The 25300-nt window shown below is 42.7% G+C and overlaps 1 protein-coding gene across 3 annotated transcripts in view; it reads left to right on the top strand.

The window, feature by feature from the left end:
- The window catches only part of ZEB1 (zinc finger E-box binding homeobox 1), a 146869-nt gene that overhangs the window by 75782 nt on the left and 45787 nt on the right, over window positions 1-25300 (top strand). For all 3 annotated transcript variants that reach the window (XM_073581697.1, XM_073581696.1, XM_073581698.1), the window contains exons 2-3: window positions 4512-4706; window positions 18630-18692. In XM_073581697.1, the coding sequence (XP_073437798.1) occupies window positions 4512-4706; window positions 18630-18692 (258 nt within the window). The remainder of the gene's footprint in view (window positions 1-4511; window positions 4707-18629; window positions 18693-25300) is intronic.

Here is a 25300-nt window from a genome sequence, read left to right as displayed (position 1 = left end):
TAAATTGAAGTTCAAATCACCCCCTTTCCCACGTCCAAAATAAAACCAGAAAGAAATAAAACCTAGACATATTTGGTATCACCACTTTCAGAATCGCCCGAGCTTTCAATAAAAAGTTTAACCTGATCGCTTAACGGCGTAGCGAGAAGAAAAATAAATGCCAGAATTATGTTTGTGGTTTTTTTGTCGTCGCCACATTGTATTAAAATGCAATAACGGGCGATCAAAAGATCGTATCTGCACCAAAATAACGTCAGCTCGGGGCGCAAAAAATACGCCTTTACCCAATCCAAGATCACGAAAAATGGAGACACTTCGGGTCTCAGAAAATGGCGCCATTTTTTTTTTTTTTTTTTTTTTCAACCGAAGTTTGGAATTTTTTTTTTTTTACATGTTTTGATGCGTATGATCTCGTAATGACCTGGAGAATCTTAATGGCAGGTCAGTTTTAGCACTTGGTGAACCTAGTTAAAAAAGCAAAATAAAAAAAACTGCGGGATTGCACTTTTTTTGTAATTTCACCGCACTTGGAATTTTTTTTCCAGCTTTCGAGTACACGACATGGTAAAATTCAATGGTGTCGTTCAAAAGCACAAAAAAAAAAAAAGCAAGCCCTCACATGGCCATATTGACCAAAAAAAAAAATAATTATGGCTCTGGGAAGAAGGGGAGCGAAAAACAACAATGCAAAACTAAAAATATCTGGTCGTTAAGGGGTTAAATGACAGAATTGCTCTGTATGTAAAAGTTGATGTTAAAAACTGGCAAATGGCAAACCGATGTCACGTGATTAAAAAACGCAGTGCACTCGCATGACACTCGTGCTTTTTTTTCTTTTAATGCTAATGTGACTCTAGGTTGACACTTGCATTAACCTTTTCAGCTATTTGTCACCCTTCTCCTGTGCTGTTCGGGTTCATTAACGTACGTAGCTGTGCTTGCATTGGGCGCACCAGGAGCGTACAAAATACAATTTATTCAGCAAAATGCATCAGAGCTAGTGATGTAAAAGAAGTGGCCCGAAGGCTGGAAAGTGAAGAGGTCAATAAAGAAGCCTCAGTTCCAGGAAGCAGAAATGGGATTGGACTCTCGTAAAATACAGTAATGTGCTGTATAATACCGACATTTAGGACGGTGTCAGCAGCCGCTTGGTACCTTGAACTACTCTTAAAGCAGCGGTGGCCGTTTTACTTTACATAAAGTGCAGTAGAATTATCCCCAAATATCAAGACAAGTCGCAATAAAGAGAGATCACACGTCCTACCCCGACTACGGTCAGTCATTATGGCTGGTCATTGTACATGGTGATTAGGAACACATCATCTAAATATTACTTTCGTGTTTTAAATGTATTTAAGAAAACTTAAAAAAAAAAAAAAAAAAAATGGTCCTCCCTCCTCACCTGCCACTTATTGTTTACAGTATTGAGTTTCTTTTTATATATTTTCATATTACAATATATTGTTTTATAAATTATATCTTGCAATCTTCACACTAGCCACTGGGGCTAATTTAGATTCATACTTCCTTTTTATTTTTTTACAGAAGACTTTTCAGAATTCTCATTATCACAGGCAGGATTACAATCACAAGTAACACAACTATACAGCTGAGAGCCATTCACAGTAGGCAACGCCCCCGCTCCTCCCTTCCATCACAATGACCTCTGCACACACTCATTAGATGCCTCAATACAAAAGATGGGGTCAGATTCAGTTTATTGCTGTTCAGGAAATTTACATGTACATGAAGGAACAGGAGTTTAAAATAACTCTAGTGGCCAGTGTGAACATAGCAAGTATTCTATTTTTTTTTTTTATTTTTTATTTTTTTTTTTTTTTTATTTAATACAGATTGTGGTAAAGAAAATGAAATGAAGCATTACCAAAAATGTGTAAATCTACAATTTGCATACAAAGTTGATTTAAACAATAGGGTATTTTTCTGATTACATTCTCCCTTTTAAATTTAAAGTGTTACCCATATTTTTTTCACTCGTTTAAAACCAATCACTGAAACATATATTCTGTTTTGTTTTTTTTTAATATTTTTGGCCTCCCTCAATACATGTGAATTGAACGAGGCCGGACACGTCTAGTCTGAATGTGGCAGGGAGTATGCATATCATGTACTTAAGGCCATATGACCTCCCGCTACCGGCATCGGAGAATGCTGACACCGTCCACTCTATGCGCTGTGAGTGTTCACAAATCTGCAGTCACTTGGTGTGTCAGCAGGATGGAGTCCCAAGCCTGGACAACCCCTTTAACTTATTGTGGCCATGCTCTGTGGTAAGTGCAGAGGTCATTTTTCAGATAAGTGGTAGAAGGCCACTATTAATGGCCATTGGTGGATCTTGTTACTTTTTAAAGCTTTTATACATTATGATTTGTAGGCCAAGGTGTAACTAAGCTTCTGGTCCCCAAAAAATAATTTGGCCCTCTTCTCCTGCCATTTAGTTATAATAATGGATTGCTTTAGAATTACAACTAGGATGTTTTAGGACTTCACTCCATGGCCTGGGTGCAACTGCGAACTCTGCTCCTCCGAAATAAATACCAGCCACATTTTCATGTCCACCCAAAACTCTTCTGATCGGGTTGATGTGAGGTTGTACATTTAGCTACAGTGGCCACTACAGGAGAAACATGGTATTACGTGATATAAAACTACTGTTTGCACCATCGGGCGAGTGGACAGTGGTAACTTGGGACTATGGCTTTAATGAAGACTGCTTTGGAATTGGGGGGTGGAAAATTGCTGTCAGTGTGTTGTTGTTGTTGTTGTTGTTGTTGTTGTTGTTGTTGTGTTTTTTTTTTTTTTTTCTTTATTTTTTTTTTAACAATTTGAGCATTTTTACAGATTTGCGAAATTGAAGTGGTTAAAGACTGTATATTTATGACTCTTCCTTGATTATGTATTGCATTGCAGTGAGTTCTACTTGTTTTATTATGGTACCAAAAAAAAAAAAATGCAGGAAAGACCCTTCTCTCTACATATCTGCACAGATAAGTGCATCCCCATCCAGTACATGCGTTAATTGCATCTGATCTAGTTATGATTTTTCTGTAATTTCTTGTTTTATCCCAATAAAAGCTGTTCCCATTACACATTTCAGGCTAACAGTAGATTTCATTGACAAATAAACAACTGTCTTTTTAACTTTTTTATTTATTTATTTTTTAATTTATTTTCTTGTTTGCAGTTAATATAATCTTGGCATTTGAGAAAAAAACATCCAAACTTGTAATCGAGGGTAAAACAATTATTTTTTGGGGAGAAATTATTTTCCAATCCAAACTGTATGTCCCAGCAGCTTTCTATGACTCTGGTGTTGGGCTGATCAGGAAATCTATAATCAATTGACACGGCAGAAGAGAAGACAGAGAGGTTTTCGCATACAGTAGTATGTTCTGTTTTATTGTAATTTGCAACTCTTGTTGGCCCCTGATTTTTCCCCCCCAAATTTGGTTTATGTTCTTGCAGAACTGACACATTGCAGCAGAAATTCAGCAGCAAAATTGAGTGGAAACATTTTAAAAAATTTTCCAATTAATTACCTTTTTGTTGTTTTATGTTCTCTCGGATTTTACCTCTTACATTGTATCAGATGAAATTGGCACTTAAAATTCACAGCTCAACCCCTTCCTAACATCTGTTGACCATATATGGAGTGTGAGTGCACCATACCGGCAGATGGCGGCTGTATTACACAGTCGGCATCTTCCTACAACAGCAGCAACCGGAGCTTGCTCTCATCACCGCTGATGCTGCTGGCTGTCTGACAGCATGATTTAAGATGCGTGCCGTTTGGAGCACCCATGAAGCCACTCGCTCCTCCAGTGAGGAGATTGCAGGAGAGTCAAGGCAGCCGGGTGCCTGCCTAAGGCTGGCATGTTGGGTGCAAGCTGGGCTTCATCGAAAACCATGACTGTAGCTATATACTACAATACGATGGTGTTGGGAGTCCATGGAACTAGCGATCAGACGATCACGTGTCCCTATGAAGACTTAAAAATGTATTTAATTTTTTTAACAATATTGTAAAAAATATAACACAAGTTTGAATCACGTATTTTTCCTGCTTTTGAAAATACATTTTAAAAAAAAAAATACCCCCACAAAAAAAATCAGCAGCACCTCGGGTCAATTACTGCTAGAGATTTTTTGTTTCCATAGCGTGGTAATGAATTTGTTTTTTGTTTTTTTTGTTTTTTTTTTTTTTATTTATATATTTTTTTAAAAAAAAATATTTTGTTTCCTTTTTTTGGGTACATACCCTAAAATGTTTTTATGCATTTTTTTTTTTTTTTTTTCGTAATGTACAATCCATGTTCAGAATCCCCCGTGTGGTCCAGGGATAATATGGCCAATTGTTTTTGATGCTTTCGCTAATGTGCCACATGATCGCATTGTAAATGCTTGTTGTTATGACTTTAGCACGTCGTTGTTGTATAACACATTGACGTAAAAAAAAAAAAAAAAAAATCTTTCTTTCTTTTCTGCCACAGTTACCAATTACAACAATGTGTTAGACGCAAATTCCGATTCCGATGATGAAGACAAATTGCACATAGTGGAAGAGGAAAGTGTTACAGATGCGGCAGATGGCGAGGGCAGCGTGCCAGAAGACGACTTGCCAACAGACCAAACAGTATTAGCAGAAGGCATTGGAAGTGTGAAGCAAACTTGTTGGGATGATGAAGGTATCCTTTTTTCAAATGCTCAAAGGATAAAAAAAAAAAAAAAAAGTGTGCATATTACCCTGGTGTGCAGTGCTTTTTTTATTTTTTTTTGCACAAGATCTATATTTATAATCTTGAATCTAATGAAAGCCAAAGTTACACAACTTTTTGTACTAAAACTTATTAGGTGAAAAAGTGAACATAAGATTATCAAAGTTGCATTAAGTTTGTAGGCCAGGTGTGTATTGGAGGCGATCTGAAGCCGATGCACAACAGTCTCCAATTTTTCTTTCTTTGCTTAAGAGTTTGATAAAAACTTAAGTTAAGAAGTTGTTAAACAAAAAAAAAAACTAATGAAAAACCACAAAAAGCAATGACATTGAGTATTATTCATTGCTGTAACTAGATTAGTAAAATTACAAGTTGTTCTGAGAACTTCTCAAAAGTTTGTACCTGAACATTCTAAACCCCTTTTAACTTTAATAAATAATATCTCACACGATATGATGTGGCCACCTGTTAAAACAATTCCCTCCTGTGCGACCCTTTTATTAGCTATCTTTCATCCGCTCCCACGCTCCTTGACGGTATAAACAGGTGTGTATGAAGAGGCAGTTAGAGGGAAAAAAAACCACAAAAATGGTAAAAAAAAATTCTTCCAGGGTTGCCACCGTAATCTATCTGATTCTGTAGATCACTCGTCTAGTTCCTCTATACAGAGCGCACAGTCTGTGGTCTAGGGGTGACACGCTGCCTAATTTTCAGATCTCTGCGGTTCCTTACCATGTGGCGCTCTAGGACCTCAGTATTTCAGGACAATGGCACTTAATATGTAATTGTGAAAAGTTGCCGCGCTAGAAATGATGTACAGCCTAGATTGCTGTATAACAAACGCACAGTCTGTCAGAAATCCACAAGTCGGGGTACTCACTGATGTGTGTCCTGTCTCTGTGATCCGTTTTCCCGTGGAGGCCAGTAAGTAATGGCAAAATGGATGAAAGGCTGTGCTTAATGCGGGGAGCGTCCTCCCGTTTGCATGGAAAAAAAAAAAAAAAAAAAAAAAAATCCTGTGCAGTGGGTTGCAGAGTATGGTGGTCAGCCTCGGCCGATGGCGCCGCCGTGTAGTAGCGTGGCTTAATATGTAATAGATTTTCCACGTGTAATCACCGCTTTACTTTTCATGGTGGACCTTGCGACTAGTTGAATGTGACGAGGTGGTCCTCTGATCAGAAGAGGTTGTGCACACCTGCTCTAAGAAAACGCTCTCCTCACTTGTTGGCTGCCCAGTATGTATAAACTGTGTTCCAAATTATTATGCAAAAAGAGTTTAGGAGTGATAAGGGTAGAATTTGTTTGTCATTTAAACTCATTGATGGTGATGTGTGTCAGGGCTCTTTATATCACTGAAAGCAATTGCAGATACCTGTGCACATTAGTTTGGCAGGTGTGTCCAAATAAAGGCAAGACTACTTAAGAAGGCTGTTCCACATTATTAAGCAGCCTACATTTTTTGCCAAAATGGGAAAGAAAAAGGATGTGTCGGCTGCTGAGAAGCAACAAATTGTGGAGTATTTAGGTCAAGGCATGACTACAATCAACATTGCCAAGACACTTCATCGTGATCATCGCACAATCAAGAAGTATGTAGCTGATTCCCAGCACACACGTGTGCGTGCGCATAAGGAAAAATTGAGGACTCTTTCCAACAGGCAATTGCGTCAGGTTAAAAGAGCAGCTGCAAAAATGCCTTGTCATAGCAGCAGACAAGTTTTTGAAGCTGCTGGTGCCTCCAACGTCCCCCGAACAACAAGATGCAGGGTCCTTCAGAGGTTTGCAGCTGTGCGTAAGCCATCCTGTCGACCACCTCTATCCACTGCACACAAGCAGAAACGGCTCCAGTGGGCCAAACGATACATGAAGACTTCCAAACTGTTTTGTTCACCGATGAGTGCCGTGCAACGCTCGATGGTCCAGATGGATGGATGGAGTGGAGGATGGCTGGTTGATGACACCCCATGATAACACGGCGAAGGCGCCAACAAGGAGGAGGTGGAGTAATGTTTTGGGCTGGAATCATGGGGAGAGAGATTGTCGGCCCCGTTAGGATCCCTGAAGGGGTAAAGATGAACTCCATAATCTATGTGGAGTTTCTAAAACAGCACTTCCTGCCATGGTTCAAGAGGAAGAACCGTGCTTTCCGCAGCAAGATCATTTTCATGCATGATAATGCACCGTCTCATGCTGCAAATAACACAGCTGCATCTCTGGCTGCTATGGGCATAAAAGAGGACAAACTTATGGTGTGGCCACCATCTTCCCCTGACCTCAACCCCATTGAGAACCTCTGGAGCATCATCAAAAGGAGTGTCTATGATGGCGGGAGGCAGTTCACGTCTAAGCAACAGCTCTGGGAGGGTATTCTGTCCACATGCAAAACAATGAAAGCACAAACCATCCAAAAACTGACAAATTCAATGGACGAGAGAGTTCAGAAGCTTTTTTTGAACAAGGGGTCCTATGTGCAAATGTAACATCACCTAGAATAAAGTTTTGACTTGAAAACTGTTTGATTTCATTTTGTAATAAGTTGATAATGCTTATAATTTCCCAATTGACCATTTTTTTGTTCAAAATAAAAAGGTTGAAAACTCTGCTGTGCATAATAATTTGGAACATGAATTTTGAGTGTTTATTATTTTGAAAAATATACTGTTTTCATAGGCAGTTTGTTCAAAAACATTGCAATTATACTAGAATAGTAAATGACTGGAAAATAACAATGACTGCAATTCATATAGGTAATTTAGAGAAAATGAGGAAATATTTTTTGCATAATAATTTGGAACACCGTGTATGTATCAGCCAATCGTCATACATTATTTTATTTTTTTTATACCTATTAAGCATAGCTATTCAGTAAGCAGCACAAGCTTCCAAGAGCTAAATAATTATTTTTATCTTATTTATTTTTTCATCTCACTGTCTGTATTAAATGAATTAGAAAAAATCTTAACCAAATTTTTTTTTAAATCTGTCAGTGTCCCTTTATGTGGCAATAGCTCTGGAATGTTTCAACAAAACCCAGTGATTTTGAGATTTATTTTTTTCATGACACATTATACTTTATGATAATGGTTAATTTAGATCATATGTTTCTCTCACCCATGACAGCACCACGAAGAGAGGGGGTCCGCCCATCAAGGACAGGAACCTACAGATGAAAAAGGCGGCACCTCTCCTCAAACCCCCCCCCCCCCCCCCCCCCCCCCCCAGTTGGGTTCCTGTCCTTGACGGGTGACCCGTGGATCCTGCAGCAGGCGGCAGGCTTACCTTTGAAGAGGAGCCAGGGCTGTCCCGTTCGTAGTCCTGGCAGCGGGGAGGCCCCTGCCGCGGCGGGGTCGGTGCCTGAAGCCACCACCGCTGTAGCCGAGGGGGCTGTACAGGGTGAGCGGGCGCGGAGGACCGAGCCGCCGCTCCGAAAAGGAGAATGGGGCTGGTGGGACGCCGGTACATGCAGGGGCAGCGCGCGGTACAGAGGTGTACCAATATGGCGCTGCCCCAGAAATGGAATGAAGACTTCCGGGTCCCCGTGGCCGGCGCATGCGCATTGTGCGCTACCCGGGGCACAGCGGGGCAGGCTGGGAGGAGTAGGTGACGTCGGGGCCCTGGAGATTCAAAAGAAGTCGGTGGGAGCTGCTCCTTGCTGGAGGCGTCCTACAGACATGGAGGACAGCGACCAGCATGAGGAGCAGCCAATACAGCAGCATAAGGAGCAGCGCAGGCACCAGCCCCGGCAAAAAGAAAAGGACGGGCGAGAGGGCCGGTCCAGTAGCCACTCCACGCAGCAGAGCAAGTCGACTGCGAGGAGCAAATCTCCTCCTGTGGATCAGCCCGTGAGGGATCCGAATCCACCTCCCGAACCGGTACCTGCAACCGCGCATGATGGGGTAAGTAATCTACGTGAATGTCCCCCATTATAATAGACTTCTTTCCCTTATTAGGGAAAGAAGAAAAGACAAAGAACAGGGAATGCCCACCTGTAGAAGGCCACTACCAGCAGCTTGGGATAAAAAACTCTGCGACTCCTGCATACAGGAAGTTCTTTGTGATGAAACCCCAGATTACGCCTCGGATCTATGAGCGGTAATCTGATCGGAGTTTAAGTGCCCTTTCATCCCTAAAACTCAGAGAGGGGAATGAAAAGGGACACAGTAGCAGCCTCCCAGTCAGATGCCTCGACGTCAGGGGAAGTTACATCAAATACTTCAGACACCGACTCGTCATCCTCAGATGAGGAAACAGAGGGGCGTCATTGCTTTCCCCTGGATGAGGTAGACATGTTAGCAAAAGCGGTAAGGTCTACCATGGGGGTAGCAGACCCTTGGCCAGATAGATCAGTCCAGGACATAATGTTCGGGGGATTAGGCCAAAAGAGACGCAGAGTATTCCCGCTAAACGAGAATGTACAGGGTCTGATAAAAAAGAATGGGAGAGACCAGATAGGAAGAACTCCACGGTTCCCTCCCTTAAAAGAAAATACCCATTTGACGAGGAAGCGTCCACGTCCTGTGACAGAGCCCCGAAGTTAGACATGGCGGTCGCCAAAGCTTCGAAAAAATTTGCACTCCCCTTTGAGGATATGGGTACTCTAAAGGACCCATTAGACAAAAAAGCTGATACTTTCCTCAAGGGCACCTGGGAATCAGCAGGAGGAAATCTTAGGCCAGCGATAGCAGCAACTTGTACCTCCAGATCCCTCAAGGTTTGGGTAGACCGACTAGAGAAGCAGCTAAGGGAAGGTACACCCAGGGAGAAGATCCTGGAATCCATTCCCATGATAAGGGGAGCGCGGTGGCCGCCTTAGCCGACTCTTCGGCTGATTCGTTAAGGTTGTTGTTCAAAACGGCAGCCCGAAGAACGCTATGGCTTAAATGTTGGCCTGGGGATTTACAAACTATGTGCCATCCCTTGTGAAGGGAAATTCCTATTTGGAGAGACTTTGGATGACATCCTTGAAAAAGCGGGGGTCAAAAAGAAGGGATTCCCAAATTTAGGCCCTACAGGCCCCACAGGCTTTAAAAGGTCCTTTCGGAACAAAAAAAATTTTCAGAGGAGACCCCCGAGAGAACAGAAATGGGACGACAGAAGGAGAGACAGGGGGTTCTTCTTTGGTAACTCGTCCCGAGACAAAAAGCCCTCCAAGTGACTGTTTGCCCAGGGTGGGAGGGAGGCTAAGCTTTTTTTCTCCCAGCCTGGAGGAAAATATCGAACAACCCTTGGTTATTAAATCTGATAGGATCAGGGCTAAGGATAGTGTCTCTCTCTCTCTCTCTCTCTCTCTCTCTCTCTCTCTCTCTCTCTCTCTCTCTCTCTCTCTCTCTCTCTCTCTCTCTCTCTCTCTCTCTCTCTCTCTCTCTCTCTCTCTCTCTCTCTCTCTCTCTCTCTCTCTCCCACCTCAAAAATATGTAGTGACCCCACTAAGATCATCAGTAAAAGAACAAGAAGCCCTCGAAAAAGAGGTCCTAAGCCTGCTGAATAAAAAAGTCCTCCAGGAGGTTCCCCCGTGGGAGAAAGGCAGAGGATTCTACTCGCCTCTCTTCCTAATAACCAAACCGGAGGGTACCTTCCGGACAATCAGAAATCTAAAAAGACTGAACGATTATGTCAATAACGAGAAATTCAAAATGGAGTTGATCAAGTCGACTATCAAAATTCTCTTTCCACATTGCTTCATGGTAGTATTAGACCGCAGCGATGCCTACTATCAGGTCCCCATCCACAAAGACTCCCGACCAATACCTCAGACTTGCGGTCTCCATAGGAGGCGAAATAAGGGAATTTCAGTACAGGGCCCTGCCATTTGGGATCTCGGTAGCCCCGCGAATCTTCACGAAACTAGTGGCAGAGATGATGGCTCACCTAAGAGAACAAGATGTTCTAATTGTCCCATATCTGGACGACTTTTTAATAGCGAGCAACTCAGCCCAAAGATGCAGGGAACAGAGGGACAGAGTGATGGGCACTCTAAAAAACCTCGGATGGCTCCTAAACCTAAAAAAAAATCAAGGCTGGAGCCCAGGAAAGTCCAGGAGTTCCTAGGCCTGACACTGGACTGAAACACCCAGGAGTGTTACCTGCCAGACCACAAAAAGGAGACGCTAAGAAAAGCAATGTCACTGTTGGGGTCCCTCTCCGCATGCCTGCCGGCGGTCCAGTGGGCGCAGCTACATACGAGAGATCTCCAATAGGATGTTTTAGCCAACCAGTCAGCATTAAGAGGTCACTTGAAAGGTTACATTACACTAGACTCCAAAACTATTTGTTCCCTAGCTTGGTGGGGAAACAGATAACCTATCCAAAGGGATTCCCTGGGTGATAAGTCACACACATAATCACCACGGATGCCAGTCCCAAGGGATGGGGAGCACACATGAGCAACAGGGTGGCTCAGGGGCAATAGGGAGGTCAGGAACTAGAAGCCTCCTCGAACCAAAAGGAACTGCTGGCAGTAGGCTACGCCCTAACACACTTTCTACCGGTATTAAAGGGACATCGTGTCCGACTATTTTCAGACAATAGAGTGATGGTGGCCTACATAAATCGTCAGGGGGGAACCAGGTCCCGAACACTAATGAACACATCCTCCGAAATATTCATGCTAGCCGAGAAAAACCTACTGTCCCTATCTGCACTACACATACAGGGAGCAGAAAACCAGACAGCAGACTTTCTAAGTCACACCCAGCTACATCAAGGGGAGTGGGTTCTAAAACAGTCCATTTTTCGGAAAATTGTAAAAATGTGGGGAACCCCGGACATGGATCTGTTTGCCGACCACAAAAAAGTGGAAGCATTTTTTTCCCTAGACCGCAGGGGGAATCCAAGGACCCTGGATGCGTTTATGCTTTCATGGACGCAGGGCCTAATGTATGCCTTTCCACTGCCCATTCTCCTCCCGGCATAAGGAAAGTCAGAGAAGACAGGGCATGAATGATACTAATAGCCCCGTTTTGGCCAAAAAGAACTTGGTTTTCCTGGCTGAGAATACTGTCAATAACCGAGCCCTGGGTTCTACCAGATCTCCCCGACCTTCTGTCCCAAGGTCCCGTGTTACACCCTCGGGCAGTGAACCTCCATTTTACAGCATGGAATTTGAAAGGGCACTGCTGAGGGGGAGAGGGTTTTCAAAAAATCTGGTTTCCACGCTACAAAAGAGTAGGAAACCGATCACAACCAGGGTCTATGGTAGAACTTGGAGGAAATTTCTATCTAGCTCTGGGGTAAGGGTTCAAGATGGAATCCAAATTGACAAAATTCTCGAATTCCTACAAAAAGGGTTAGAGCAGGGGCTGGCAACTAATACGTTGAAGGTACAGATAGCGGCTCTAGGTGCCCTTTATAACCAGGATGTGGCAGGCAACCCTTGGGTGGCACGGTTTATGAGGGCCGCAGCCCGGTCTAGGCCAATAACCACCCAGAAAATACCGTCATGGGATCTAAACCTAGTGATGTCTGCACTAACAGGGCCCCCATTCGAGCCCATCCAATCAGCACCCCTAAAAACCCTTTCATTAAAAACTATACTTTTAGTGGCCCTAACATCCGCTCGCAGAGTGAGCGATATTCAGGCTCTGTCAGCAATACCCCCGTTCACTAAAATCCTGGACGATAGTCATATTAAAACCTGATCCAGCATACCTACCTAAGGTGTCAACACACTTCCATAGGTCCCAAGAAGTGGTCCTTCCTTCCTTCTGCCCAAACCCTAGGAATAGGGGAGAGGAGAAATTTCACACCTTGGATGTGAAGAGGTGTCTAGTTCAGTATCTAGAGGCCACCAAGGGATGAAGGAAGGGTCTCTCTTTGTGTGTCTCCAGGGACCTCTGAAGGGACTCAAGGCATCCAAGAGTACCCTGCCCTGGCGTATTCATCCAGTGGGAATACCATCCCGGAGGGTCTAAAAGCTCACTCTACAAGGGCAATGGCGACCTCATGGGCAGAAAGATCAGAGGTATCAATAGAGCAGATCTGTAAGGCGGCCACCTGGTCAACACCTTCTACCTTTTTTAGGCACTATCGCTTAGATCTAGCCTCTACGTCTGACCTGAGCTTCGGGAGAAGGGTCCTTCAGGCGGTGGTCCCTCCCTAAGCTGCCAATCTCTGAAATTCTCTCCGTGGTGCTGTCATGGGTGAGAGAGAATAGCTTAGTTACTCACCGATAATGGTGTTTCCCGGAACCCATGACAGCACCCACTTATTCCCCCCCCCCCCCCCCTTGGTGCCGAGATCTCCATCTGCGCATGCACCGCCCCCGGCAGCTGTTTTGCCGGATTCCACCGCATAGTAAACCATGGAAGTGCTGGGGCCCCAGGATTTCACAAAATGTCGGCAGAGGCCCCGCACCACCGAACACCCCCTCATCCCAGCCTGCTGCAGTGCTCCACTCTTGCCTCCACCAGCAGCGACCCTGGTATCCAGCTCCACCGCAGCTGGTAAGGTAAGTTAAAAACAGAAGCTCCAGTGAATTTGTACTAGCAAAAATAAAACTGTTTTAAAAAGTTTTTAACTATTGTAGACTTGGCTTAATTTATTATATTTTTTTTTTTGTACTGGATAAATTGAAATTCAGGTTATGTATATGACCAGAGGCAGGGGGTGCAGAGGTAACTGTTACCTCTGTGGTCATCTGCCTGATGGGGACTAAAACCCCACTGTCAAATAAGTGTAAATGGCACATGGTATGTATAAAGGCTTATAAACAAATAGATTGTTGAAACTTGGCCACTGGTGAGCTATATTAAGTCTGGTTTAATGTCCTATAGCAAAGGGAAATAACCAGCTATTTTTCGCTAGTGTGGAGTTGCACTTTGGAAAATACTTCAATGTCTGGTTGCTTCTGCCCTTGTATGTCAGAGGTCATGCAAAAAATGTAATTGCATTTAAATGGTTTTAACAAATGTGTAAAGGCTTTATATTTAGTTTGTTCTAAATCTGTGTCCTGAGCATTGGCTGTGTGCCAGGATGCCTGTCTGTGACCTGTGAATAGGAGAGAGATTTTGGTAACTCAATTCATTCTTTTGCGCCTTTTTTTTCTGGAGTAAAAATGACTTGAATAGTGACACTTATGTTTGCGCTTTATGATTTATTTAATTTGCACCTTAACTTAAATTTTACTTAATTCCTTCGGTTTTCTTTTTGTTTGGCATTATGAATACTGTTTTTGGTTTTCTAAATGTTTTAGACTAATCAATTGTAACATTTTGAAATGTCAAATTCTTTACAATTTGTCCTCCAGCGCAAAATGGAGCGCAAAATCTTTCTAATTTTATTCTTGCGCAGTTGAAGACTAATGTGTGACTTTTTAAAGGGTGTTATAACCTTCTGCTCTAAAAAAAAAAAAGCTAAAAGGAAAAAAAAAAACAAAAAGCATCTTTAACTTTTCACAAAATTCATCAATCTGTGTGTGCTGTTTTGAACAACTTGGTGCAATAAGGCATCAAATACCACAAGGAAAAAAAAAAAGTCTTAAAGAGGTTGTCCACTACTATCTTTAGGATAGGTCATAAATGTCTGATCGGCCTGGGTGCAACACCCAGCACCCCCGCTGATCAGCTGTTGTCAGCGGCCACCGGTCATGAAGTATTTAATTGCGGAGCTTGGTCATCTACTTGTAGTGGCCGCCGCAGGGTACTGCACATTCGCCTCCTATTGATATGAATACCAAGCCCCGGCCACTACAAGTACACGGTCGGCCTGCCGCTGCCGACACTGATAACTGAATGTCGGGAGGTGTTGGACCCAGGCTGATCAGACATTTATGACTTATCCTAACGATAGGCCATCAGTCTACAAGTAGTTGACCACCTCTTTAACCTTCAGCGGCAGATGTTTTTTTTTTTTTTTTTTTTTAATAATTATTTTCTTTAAAGGGGCTCTCCAGATTTGTGAAGAAAGTCTGCAGTCATTTTATGTGACGTCGGACTTCGGAATCCTGGCAGTGCGCACATTGCATGCTGTCAGGATTCTCTGGTGCTTTCAGTTAGTGGGTATGCGATTTGCATACTTCTGGTCACATTCTGACTAGACATATGCTGCCTCATTCATTACAATTGAATTGAGCAATGCCGTGCACTTCTAGGTAGCACATGCCCGCTTATGTGCAAATCACATACTTGCAGTTACATGACTGTTCACTTTTGCCGCAGTCATCAGAGAATCCTGACTGTGTGCAGTGCGCAAGCTGTGAGAATTCAAGTCTGCAGTCAGGTGTGAAGTTTGAAAGGTAACAAGTTGCTCTGCTCAGTGAAGGGTTGCACAGATAGGATGCTACTCCAATATTAATGAAAAATAAAAAATCACTGCACTCCTACCATGGGAGTACCATGAATTTCTATTTTTCATTCGGTCACATAGTACTGCAGACTTTAATCACAAACCTGGGCAATCCCTGTAAGAGTTATAAGTGTGTGTGTGTGTGTGTGTGTGTGTGTGTGTGTGTGTGTAAAAAAAAACAAAACAAAAAACTGCAAAGTAAGAATGTTTTATAAAAATAAGAATGAACAATTTATTTTTCAGCTAATAAGATGCAAACTATTAATACTTGTTACACATCACTTATAATATTCTATAGCCTTGTTACTGTGATGCATTTTAAAATACTCTATAAATATACACTACCGTGTAAAAGTATAGAGTCACTTAGAATTTTCCTTATTTTTGAAAGAAAAGCACGTTTTTTTCCAATGGAGCTAACATTAAATGATTCAGAAATACTCTATACAGTGGGGCAAAAAAGTATTTAGTCAGTCAGCAATAGTGCAAGTTCCACCACTTAAAAAGATGAGAGGCGTCTGTAATTTACATCATAGGTAGACCTCAACTATGGGAGACAAACTGAGAAAAAAAAATCCAGAAAATCACATTGTCTGTTTTTTTTTTTTTTCATTTTATTTGCATATTATGGTGGAAAATAAGTATTTGGTCAGAAACAAGCAATCAAGATTTCTGGCTCTCACAGACCTGTAACTTCTTCTTTAAGAGTCTCCTCTTTCCTCCACTCATTACCTGTAGTAATGGCACCTGTTTAAACTTGTTATCAGTATAAAAAGACACCTGTGCACACCCTCAAACAGTCTGACTCCAAACTCCACTATGGTGAAGACCAAAGAGCTGTCAAAGGACACCAGAAACAAAATTGTAGCCCTGCACCAGGCTGGGAAGACTGAATCTGCAATAGCCAACCAGCTTGGAGTGAAGAAATCAACTGTGGGAGCAATAATTAGAAAATGGAAGACATACAAGACCACTGATAATCTCCCTCGATCTGGTGCTCCACGCAAAATCCCACCCCGTGGGGTCAGAATGATCACAAGAACGGTGAGCAAAAATCCCAGAACCACGCGGGGGGACCTAGTGAATGAACTGCAGAGAGCTGGGACCAATGTAACAAGGCCTACCATAAGTAGCACACTACGCCACCATGGACTCAGATCCTGCAGTGCCAGACGTGTCCTACTGCTTAAGCCTGTACATGTCCGGGCCCGTCTGAAGTTTGCTAGAGAGCATTTGGATGATCCAGAGGAGTTTTGGGAGAATGTCCTATGGTCTGATGAAACCAAACTGGAACTGTTTGGTAGAAACACAACTTGTCGTGTTTGGAGGAAAAAGAATACTGAGTTGCATCCATCAAACACCATACCTACTGTAAAGCATGGTGGTGGAAACATCATGCTTTGGGGCTGTTTCTCTGCAAAGGGGCCAGGACGACTGATCCAGGTACATGAAAGAATGAATGGGGCCATGTATCGTGAGATTTTGAGTGCAAACCTCCTTCCATCAGCAAGGGCATTGAAGGTGAAACGTGGCTGGGTCTTTCAACATGACAATGATCCAAAGCACACCGCCAGGGCAACGAAGGAGTGGCTTCATAAGAAGCATTTCAAGGTCCTGGAGTGGCCTAGCCAGTCTCCAGATCTCAACCCTATAGAAAACCTTTGGAGGGAGTTGAAAGTCCGTGTTGCCAAGCGAAAAGCCAAAAACATCACTGCTCTAGAGGAGATCTGCATGGAGGAATGGGCCAACAACAGTGTCTGGCAACCTTGTGAAGACTTACAGAAAACGTTTGACCTCTGTCATTGCCAACAAAGGATATATCACAAAGTATTGAGATGAAATTTTGTTTCTGACCAAATACTTATTTTCCACCATAATATGCGAATAAAATGAAAAAAAAAAAAACAGACAATGTGATTTTCTGGATTTTTTTTTTCTCAGTTTGTCTCCCATAGTTGAGGTCTACCTATGATGTAAATTACAGACGCCTCTCATCTTTTTAAGTGGTGGAACTTGCACTATTGCTGACTGACTAAATACTTTTTTGCCCCACTGTACATTAATGTGGTAAATGACTATTCTAGCTGCAAACGTCTGGTTTGTAATGCAGTATCTTCATAGGTGTATAGAGGCCCATTTCCAACAACCATCACTGCAGTGTTCTTATGGTACTTTGTTTGCTAACTGTGCAAGACTGCTAATGAATGGTTAGAATACCCTTGAAAACCCTTGTGCAAGTATTTTAGCACAGCTGAAAAAAGTTTGGCTGATTAGAGAAACTATAAACCTGACCTTCCTTTTGAGCTAGTTGAGAATCTGGGGCATTACATTTGTTCCATTAAACTCTCAAAATGGCCAGAAAAAAAGAACTTTCATGTGAAACTCGACGGTCTATTCTTGTTCTTAGAAATGAAGGCTATTCCATGCGAGAAATTGCCAAGAAACTGAAGATTTCCTACAACGGTGTGTACTACTCCCTTCAGTGGAGAGCACAAACAGGCTCTAACCAGAGTAGAAAGAGAAGTGGGAGGCCCCGCTGCACAACTGAGCAACAAGACAAGTACATTAGTCTGTAGTTTGAGAAATCGACACCTCACAGGTCCTCAACTGGCATCTTCATTAAATAGTACACGTAAAACGCCAGTGTCAACGTCTACAGTGAAGAGGCGACTCCGGAATGCTGGCCTTCAGGGCAGAGTGGCAAAGAAAAAGCCATATCTGAGACTGGCTAATAAAAGGAAAACATTAATATGGCCAAAAGAACACAGACATTGGACAGAGGAAGATTGGAAAAAAGTGTTATGGACAGAAGAATCCTAGTGTGAGGTGTTTGGATCGCACAGAAGAATATTTGTGAGACTCAGAACAACTGAAAAGATGCTGGAAGAGTGCCTGACGCCATCTGTCAAGCATGGTGGAGGTAATGTGATGGTCTAGGGTTGCTTTGGTGCTGGTAAAGTTAGAGATTTGTACAAGGTGAAAGGGATTTTGGATAAGGAAGGCTATCACTCCATTTTGCAACGCCATGCCATAGCCTGTGGACAGTGCTTGATTGGAGCCAATTTCATCCCACAACAGGACAATGACCCAAAGCACACCTCCAAATTATGCAAGAACTATTTAGGGAAGAAGCAGGCAGCTGGTATTCTATCTGTAATGGAGTGGCCAGCGCAGTCACCAGATCTCAACCCCATTAAGCTGTTGTGTTAGCAGCTTGACTGTATGGTTCGCAGAAAGTGCCCATCAAGCCAAACCAATTTGTGGGAGGGGCTTCTGGAAGCATGGGGAGAAATTTCTCCAGATTACCTCAGCAAATTAACTGCTTCCTTTGCAGCAATTATTCCAGCATTGCAGACCTTTGGCATTCTAGCAATGTGACGAAAGCAATGTTTGAAGGAGATCATTATTATTTCAAATAAAATCTTTTTTTCGAACCTTGTCAATGTCTAGACTAGATTTTAAATTCATTTGGCAACTCATTTGATAAAAGTATGAGTTTTCATGGAAAACACAAAATTGTCTGGGTGACCCCCAAACATTTGAACGGCGGTGTATGTTACGCACACATTCATTTTTCTTTTATTCCTAATTTTTTATGTTCCTATTTTACAGATTGTACAGACGGCAATGAAATCCTGGGGCCTGAAGCTGAACTGGATGATCTAGGATGTGCAGGTACTTGATTATTTGCCAGTTGTTGACTATGATCTCCATATTCTGCAACCCAATGGTTTCACGATGTGATGTCCTGATTTATATGGAATCGGACTCCATGAGTTTCCCAGGTGTACTGTGTCTTTTTTTATTTTTCCCCACTTGTATCTCCCCAAACCTGGAGTTCTCTGCACCCCTCAGATGCCTAGTAGAGAAGATCACTATGAGCTGCAAGGACCGGAGTAGTGATATTCTTTACTTGGCATGGTCTGTAACATTTTAGGAAGTGTAATGAAAGGGTTCATGTGCCCTGCTGTTGGCTTAAATGCCTACAGGTAAGGGACATGCCCTGTGTAAGTGGATGGGGCGTGAATAAACTGCTTAATTGCTCACTTTTCATAGCGTGCTATTGTCCCGTCTCATGGGTTACCATGCTCTTCTATAGAAGGTGCTGTAATATGCCCCCATACAATTTGGGGTTGGTTGTAAAGGAAAAGGGTAACTACCTTACTGTTGATGGATTATTATTTTTCTGTTTGCATCTTCCAATTATCACCTGTAGCAGTTGTTTTCAAATGATTATTGCTGCTGTCGTCAGTGTCTGCGCCGACTACTGAAATTCCAGCTTTTCCCCTACCAGTCTTCCCTCAGCCGACCATAAGTTTTTATTTGAGGACCGGACACCCTGCGTGAGTTACTGAAGAGTTCATTGCTCAGTATTCTTTCTTCCAACTCCAGCATCTTTCTGTGCTCTGTATATCCTTTAATTAACCCATTGTTCACTTGTCTTGAAGTCTGGTCTTCACAGGGACTCAAACACCCAACCTCTTGCATAGCAGTCTGCAGCTTTAGCCCCGAGTTATAAGCTGCAGTGCTACATCTCTATATACCAGTGCATTTCTATGTACCGGAATTCTATAGGTAAAATAAGTCAGAGCTTTTTTTTTCTTAGAAAATTTAAAAAAAAAAAAGCCAGAAAAGCAATTACTATAATGCCATTTTTATTGCACTTTTTTATTAAATAAACAGTTGACATCCGCAAATAAGACATTGGTATTCCTTTTATTGTAACAACCCGTAAAATACAATGAAGTGATGGACCATGATCGGTAAATTGCGTTAAAAAGCGTGATTCATTTTCTCCTCTATTAAACTCATAAAAATGTTTTTATAAAAATGTAACGCTCGTGCTGTGTGTAGTGTAAATGTCAGTTCTGCTTCTTTTTACCTACGTGTTTTCTGCAGGCGTCCACACCATAAATTGCAATAAGAATCTTCTCTCAATCTTTATAGTGAAAAAACCGCACCTTTCAGCAGCATCTTTTGGCTGCACAGTGGGCTGGAGTATTTATTGAAATCGCAGCCACTTTGCTTTGACAGTTAAATGCAGCGGTATTTTATGCACACACACACAAAAAAAAAACATGTAGCATGTACGCTGTGTGAACACCGCGTTACATACGTATTTGGCAACATGGCGCGTAATATAAACTACAGCTTGTCTCACAAAAAAGCAAGTGAAGCTTATGTAAAATTGGAAAAGTTTGGCCGCTAAAACCATAAATGAATGAGCAAAAACTATAAGTCCATAGGTTCCAATTGTCCAGGACACAACGGGACTGTCCCGGGTGGTCTTCTGAATGTTTCTCACTGCCACTATGCCTCCTCTGCCATAGTAGAGACAATTGGCAAATGGGTGTGGAGATATAGAGAGATATATATATATATATATATATATATATATATATATATATATATATATATATATATATATATATATATATATATATATATATATATAATATTTTTTTTTACATAATGCACTTAGTATGCTGCATACTTTGCATTTCTCTGTATATGTGCCGTTTGAGGAAGGCGGAGGGGGTTGATCTTATGGACAGATTCCCTTTTATAGGGGTTGTCCACTACTAGGACAACTCCTTCTTTAAACTAAATGTTTGGCCCCGATAAAATGATAAAGCCTGTACTCTCCTGACGTGCCGACACGCCGTTCCTGCGGTGTCAGCACTCGCGGTCCCGGGGCTGTGATGCGGTGAAAGAACACGTGATGCCCAGAGCCCAATCAGCGCTGGCGTCCCTGTCCCCTACCTTCGGACAAACTGAATATGAATAGGAAGTCCGAGATCAACTGCAGCCCGGACTTCCTCTTCATGTTCAGTTTGTCCGAAGGTGAGGGCAGTGATTCCAGCACTGACTGTGTGCATCGGGCATCATGTGGTGGTCCACTGCATCATAGCCCCGGGACTGCGAGTGCTGACACCGCAGGAACGGCACCGACACGTCAGGACAGTACAGGCTTTATCATTTTATCGGGACCAAAGGTTTAGTTTAAGAAAGATTTGTCCTAGTAGTGGACAACCCCTTCTTCAACCGCTATGTTGCTGGGGTCCCACTGCTGGGGCATCCATTGACATGATCTGTGGGGATCCCTTGTTCCCTGCTGGAATGGAGCAGCAGTCGCACATGTGCCCTTCCCATTCAAAGTCAATGCAACTGACAGAGATGGGGGTGTTGAATCCCCTCCTTTCACATATCTGCTATCGCCCATCCTGTGGATAGATTAGTTTTGGAACATCCTATTAACTCTACATCCCTTTCACTGGAAGCATTGGGTAAGATTTATAAAAACTAGTACAAGGAGAACCTGTAATAAGAGTAGTTGCCCGTAGCAACCAATCAAGGCGCTGCTTTCATTTTCAAAGGGGCCTTGAAAATATGAGAGCTGAGATTTGATTGGTTGCTAGGGACTAACTTTCAGCTATCCACTAGTTGTATTACATTTCCACTCAAACATTAGGTTGTTAAGTGATTATTAGAAGGCCTGGAACTAGAATAAAATTTGTCTGATAAGTAGACTTCAAGACACAGACCCTTTCAGTGAGGGTCATGTCGGCCTTGACATTTCTCTATTAACATGAGGAGGTGCCATGGGACAGGGCTAGAATTGATGTGTTCTCACATGTGGCTGTCTTGTCAGACACGCCTAAATAAATGAGGTCTTCCAGTTTATATCCACTATTTCTGAAAATCAGAGTGTAATTGATTTATCAGCGATGGGGTCTGTCATAAATCCAGCTCTATCCAAATCTTGGGTTTGGCAGTATAGTACATATTGTGATGGACAACCGTGTAAAACATCGCCCACTGACCACTATAAATCCCCTGTCATCAGTATGTTCGTCCTTGAGTTTTGCCTTTTCTATTTTTACCCTTTTCTGTATTTTTTTATCGTTTTATGTTGCAATGGCCGCCCACTTTTTAGTTCTTACATGTGTGGCGACACTGCTCGTAATTTTGTAAATGGTCATCAGATATGTTTAGGCATCTTGAAAAGCTGATGACCAAACTTTACGAGCCTGTAGCGTAGCTCTCAACCATCCGTCCCGAATTCGATGAGACTGGCCCGCGTCCCGTCATGTAAGAGCTTTCGTCCCTCTTCTATACGCCCGTCTCCACCATCTTCATCGCTCAGTGGTTCCCCCTCCTCTGGTGTGGGGGAGGGGTGCTCTCTGCTCAGTCCAAAAAATAATTGTAGTACTCCCTACTTTCTCCATCTTGAGATCATCTCTCCCCAGCCCTCAAATTCACATCTCCGGGTTAGCAGGCTGTTGCTCTACCAATGAGCCACAGCCGACAATGTTATAACCCTCTATTGCAGGCAAGGAACCAGAAGCAGGTTATACATGTCCATAGAGATACATTGTGTGTAAGGCCGGTTTCACATTAGCGCATTTTCAGCGCGCGCACGGCCGGGGGTAGCTCCGCCCCCGATCCGGCTCTCTGCCCGGCGTGCCCGCCCCTTGCTTGTAGCGCCGCCTCCTAGCGGACAGCGGCGCCTGCGATCGGCGCACCCTATCTTTAGCATAGGGTGCGCCGATCGTGCGCAGGCCGTGCGCTAGTTGCGCTTTGACCTGCGCTGCGCACTTATGACGGTGCGCCGTGCGCGCCAAAATCCGAAAAGTTTGATTTTGGCGCGCACCGTCAAAAGTGCGCAGCGCAGGTCAAAGCGCAACTAGCGCACGGCCTGCGCACGATCGGCGCACCCTATGCTAAAGATAGGGTGCGCCGATCGCAGGCGCCGCTGTCCGCTAGGAGGCGGCGCTACAAGGAAGGGGCGGGCACGCCGGGCAGAGAGCCGGATCGGGGGCGGAGCTACCCCCGGCCGTGCGCGCGCTGAAAATGCGCTAGTGTGAAACCAGCCTAACAATGTATTTTATGGTGCCTGTATACTCAGGTTAAGAATTTTTTTTCCTATAAAAATTAGCAATTACAAGAATATAATTTTTATTTTATTTTTTTTAAGTCTCCATGGGTCTCAAACCCCCAACTTTAACATTTCGGGATGGGTCTTAGGCTGCGTTCACACGTCGCGGTGTTTTCGCAGTGGTTTTTAACACGTGTTTTTGCCGCGAAAACGCAAAAAACAGCATCCCATGCATTTCTATGGGATTCCGTAATGCTGTCCTAATGCTGCAGATTTTCCCGCAGCGGAATCGCATCGTGGAAAAATCCGCAGCATGCTCATTAATTTTGCGGAATCACAGGGATTCCGCCCACATAGGAATGCGTTGTTCTGCTTACTTTCCGCATGTGGCTGTGCCCACCATGCAAAAAGTAAGCAGAACATTTGCGGGTGGTACGCAAGAGGTGGAGGAGAGGAGACTCCCCTCCAGGCTGTGGGTACCATATCCCTGTAAAAAATAGAATAAAGAATAAAAAATCGGGTTATATTCACCTTCCGGCATCCCGCGCAGCCTTACCGGGCCTCAGCAATGACGACATGGTCTCGCGATACTGTAGCGGTCCCTATTCCTCGCGAGACCGCAACGTCATCAAAGGTCTCGCAAGGCAGTACTGGGAACGGGAGCATCGCTGAGGCCCCGGAAGGTGAATATAACCCGTTTTTTTTTTTTTTTATCTATTTTATTATTTTTAACATTAGATCTTTTTACTACTGATGCCGCATAGGCAGCCTCAATTGTAAAAAGTTGGTCACACTCGTCAAACACTGTTTGACGAGTGTGACCAACCTGTCAATCAGTTCTCCCAAGTGATGCTACAGATCGCTTGGAAAACACTAGCATTCTGCAAGCTAATTACACTCGCAAATCGCTAGTTTTTCCGCGGGAATTTAAAATGCAATTTTTCCCGCGGCATGGACTTCCGGAATTCCCGGAAGTTACTGCGGGAATTCCGCAACGTGTGCACATAGCCTTATACTGCTGAGCCACAAGCTCTGATATATAGTGGAGAATTTTGGGTACTTAATCTGTATTGCAGGAACTTGTCACAGGCATGTTATACTGATACATTGTACATAGCAATGAACAGCTCTGGCAAAAATTAAGAGACCACTTTCAAATGTTCAGTTTGTCTGATTTTTCTCTTTATATTTTTGAGTAAAATGTAAATTGTTCTTTTAGTCTATAAACTTCTGACAACATATTTCCAAACAATACATTTTGTATTTTTTTTTTTTTTTTCCCTGAAAAGGAGAAATGGTCAAAATTAAAAAACAATGCTTTCAGACCTCAAATAATGCAAAGAAAACAAGTTCATAATCATTTAGAATCAACAATGTTTTAACTCAGGCAGAGTTCAGAAATCAATATTTTGTGGAATAACCATGATTTTTAATCACAGCTTTCATGCGCCTTTACATGCTTTCCACCAGTCTTTCACTCTGCTTCTGGCGCAGAAATGTAAGCAGTTCTTCTTTGTGTGATGGCTTGTGACTATCCATCATCCTCTTGATTACATTCCAGAGGTTTTCAATGGGGTTCAGGTCTGGAGAATGAGCTGCCCATGACACGGTTTTAATGCGGTCTCTTAATTTTTGCCACAGCTGTATTTCTATGTATTTGAGAATGAGATTTTGTTCATCCTATAAAATTACAGAAAAAATGACACACTGGATGAAAAAAATATTGTCATTTTTAATTTTTTTTTTTTAATAAAACTAAGTCCGCACATAACATATTTGGCGTCCCTATAATCATAATGACCCGTGCAATAAAGCGATAAGATTTACAGGAATTGGTAAATGATGTAAAAAAAAATTGGCGTGATTGATTACATTTTTTGGTTTTAACAGATAAGAAATTTCAAACTGTAATGCTGCTTTCTGCTGCGTTTTTTCTGCAGATGCCCGCACCACACAATGCATTAGCAATCTTCTCTGATTATGACGTGTTTGCTGCGTTTCTTTTATACGTTTTCCCCGTTATTTGATACAATTTTGGTGCAGATATGAAGCACTGTTTTTAACCCTTTTTTTAATAGTACAGAAAAGCTTTGATTCTGTGCTCAAAACTGCAGCGGTGTTTGTGGTTTTTTTTTTTTTTTTTAAGAAGCAGGATGTAGAGAAAAAATGTTCCAAAACTGCAGAGTCTTCAGATCACAGAGAGCAGAGGTTCTCGTGGAATCACATCCACTTTGCTTTGAAATTTAGACCATGTTCACATGTAACGTAAATGCTGCTAATTTTCTGCTTTTTTTATTTTTGTGCAAAAATTCTGCTGTTTAACTGTCCAAGGAAAGTGGATGGGATTTCATGAAACCTGTGCCCCCTGTAGTCTAAAGATGCAGCTGAACTGTTTTTTGGTGCT

Source organism: Dendrobates tinctorius, unplaced genomic scaffold (genome assembly GCF_039654945.1).
Source record: "Dendrobates tinctorius isolate UK_male_01 unplaced genomic scaffold, ASM3965494v1 ptg000070l, whole genome shotgun sequence".
In the NCBI taxonomy this organism is placed as follows: Eukaryota; Metazoa; Chordata; class Amphibia; order Anura; family Dendrobatidae; genus Dendrobates; species Dendrobates tinctorius.
The sequence above is the reverse complement of the archived record's forward strand: the minus strand, read 5'-3'. Positions and strand labels throughout refer to the sequence as shown.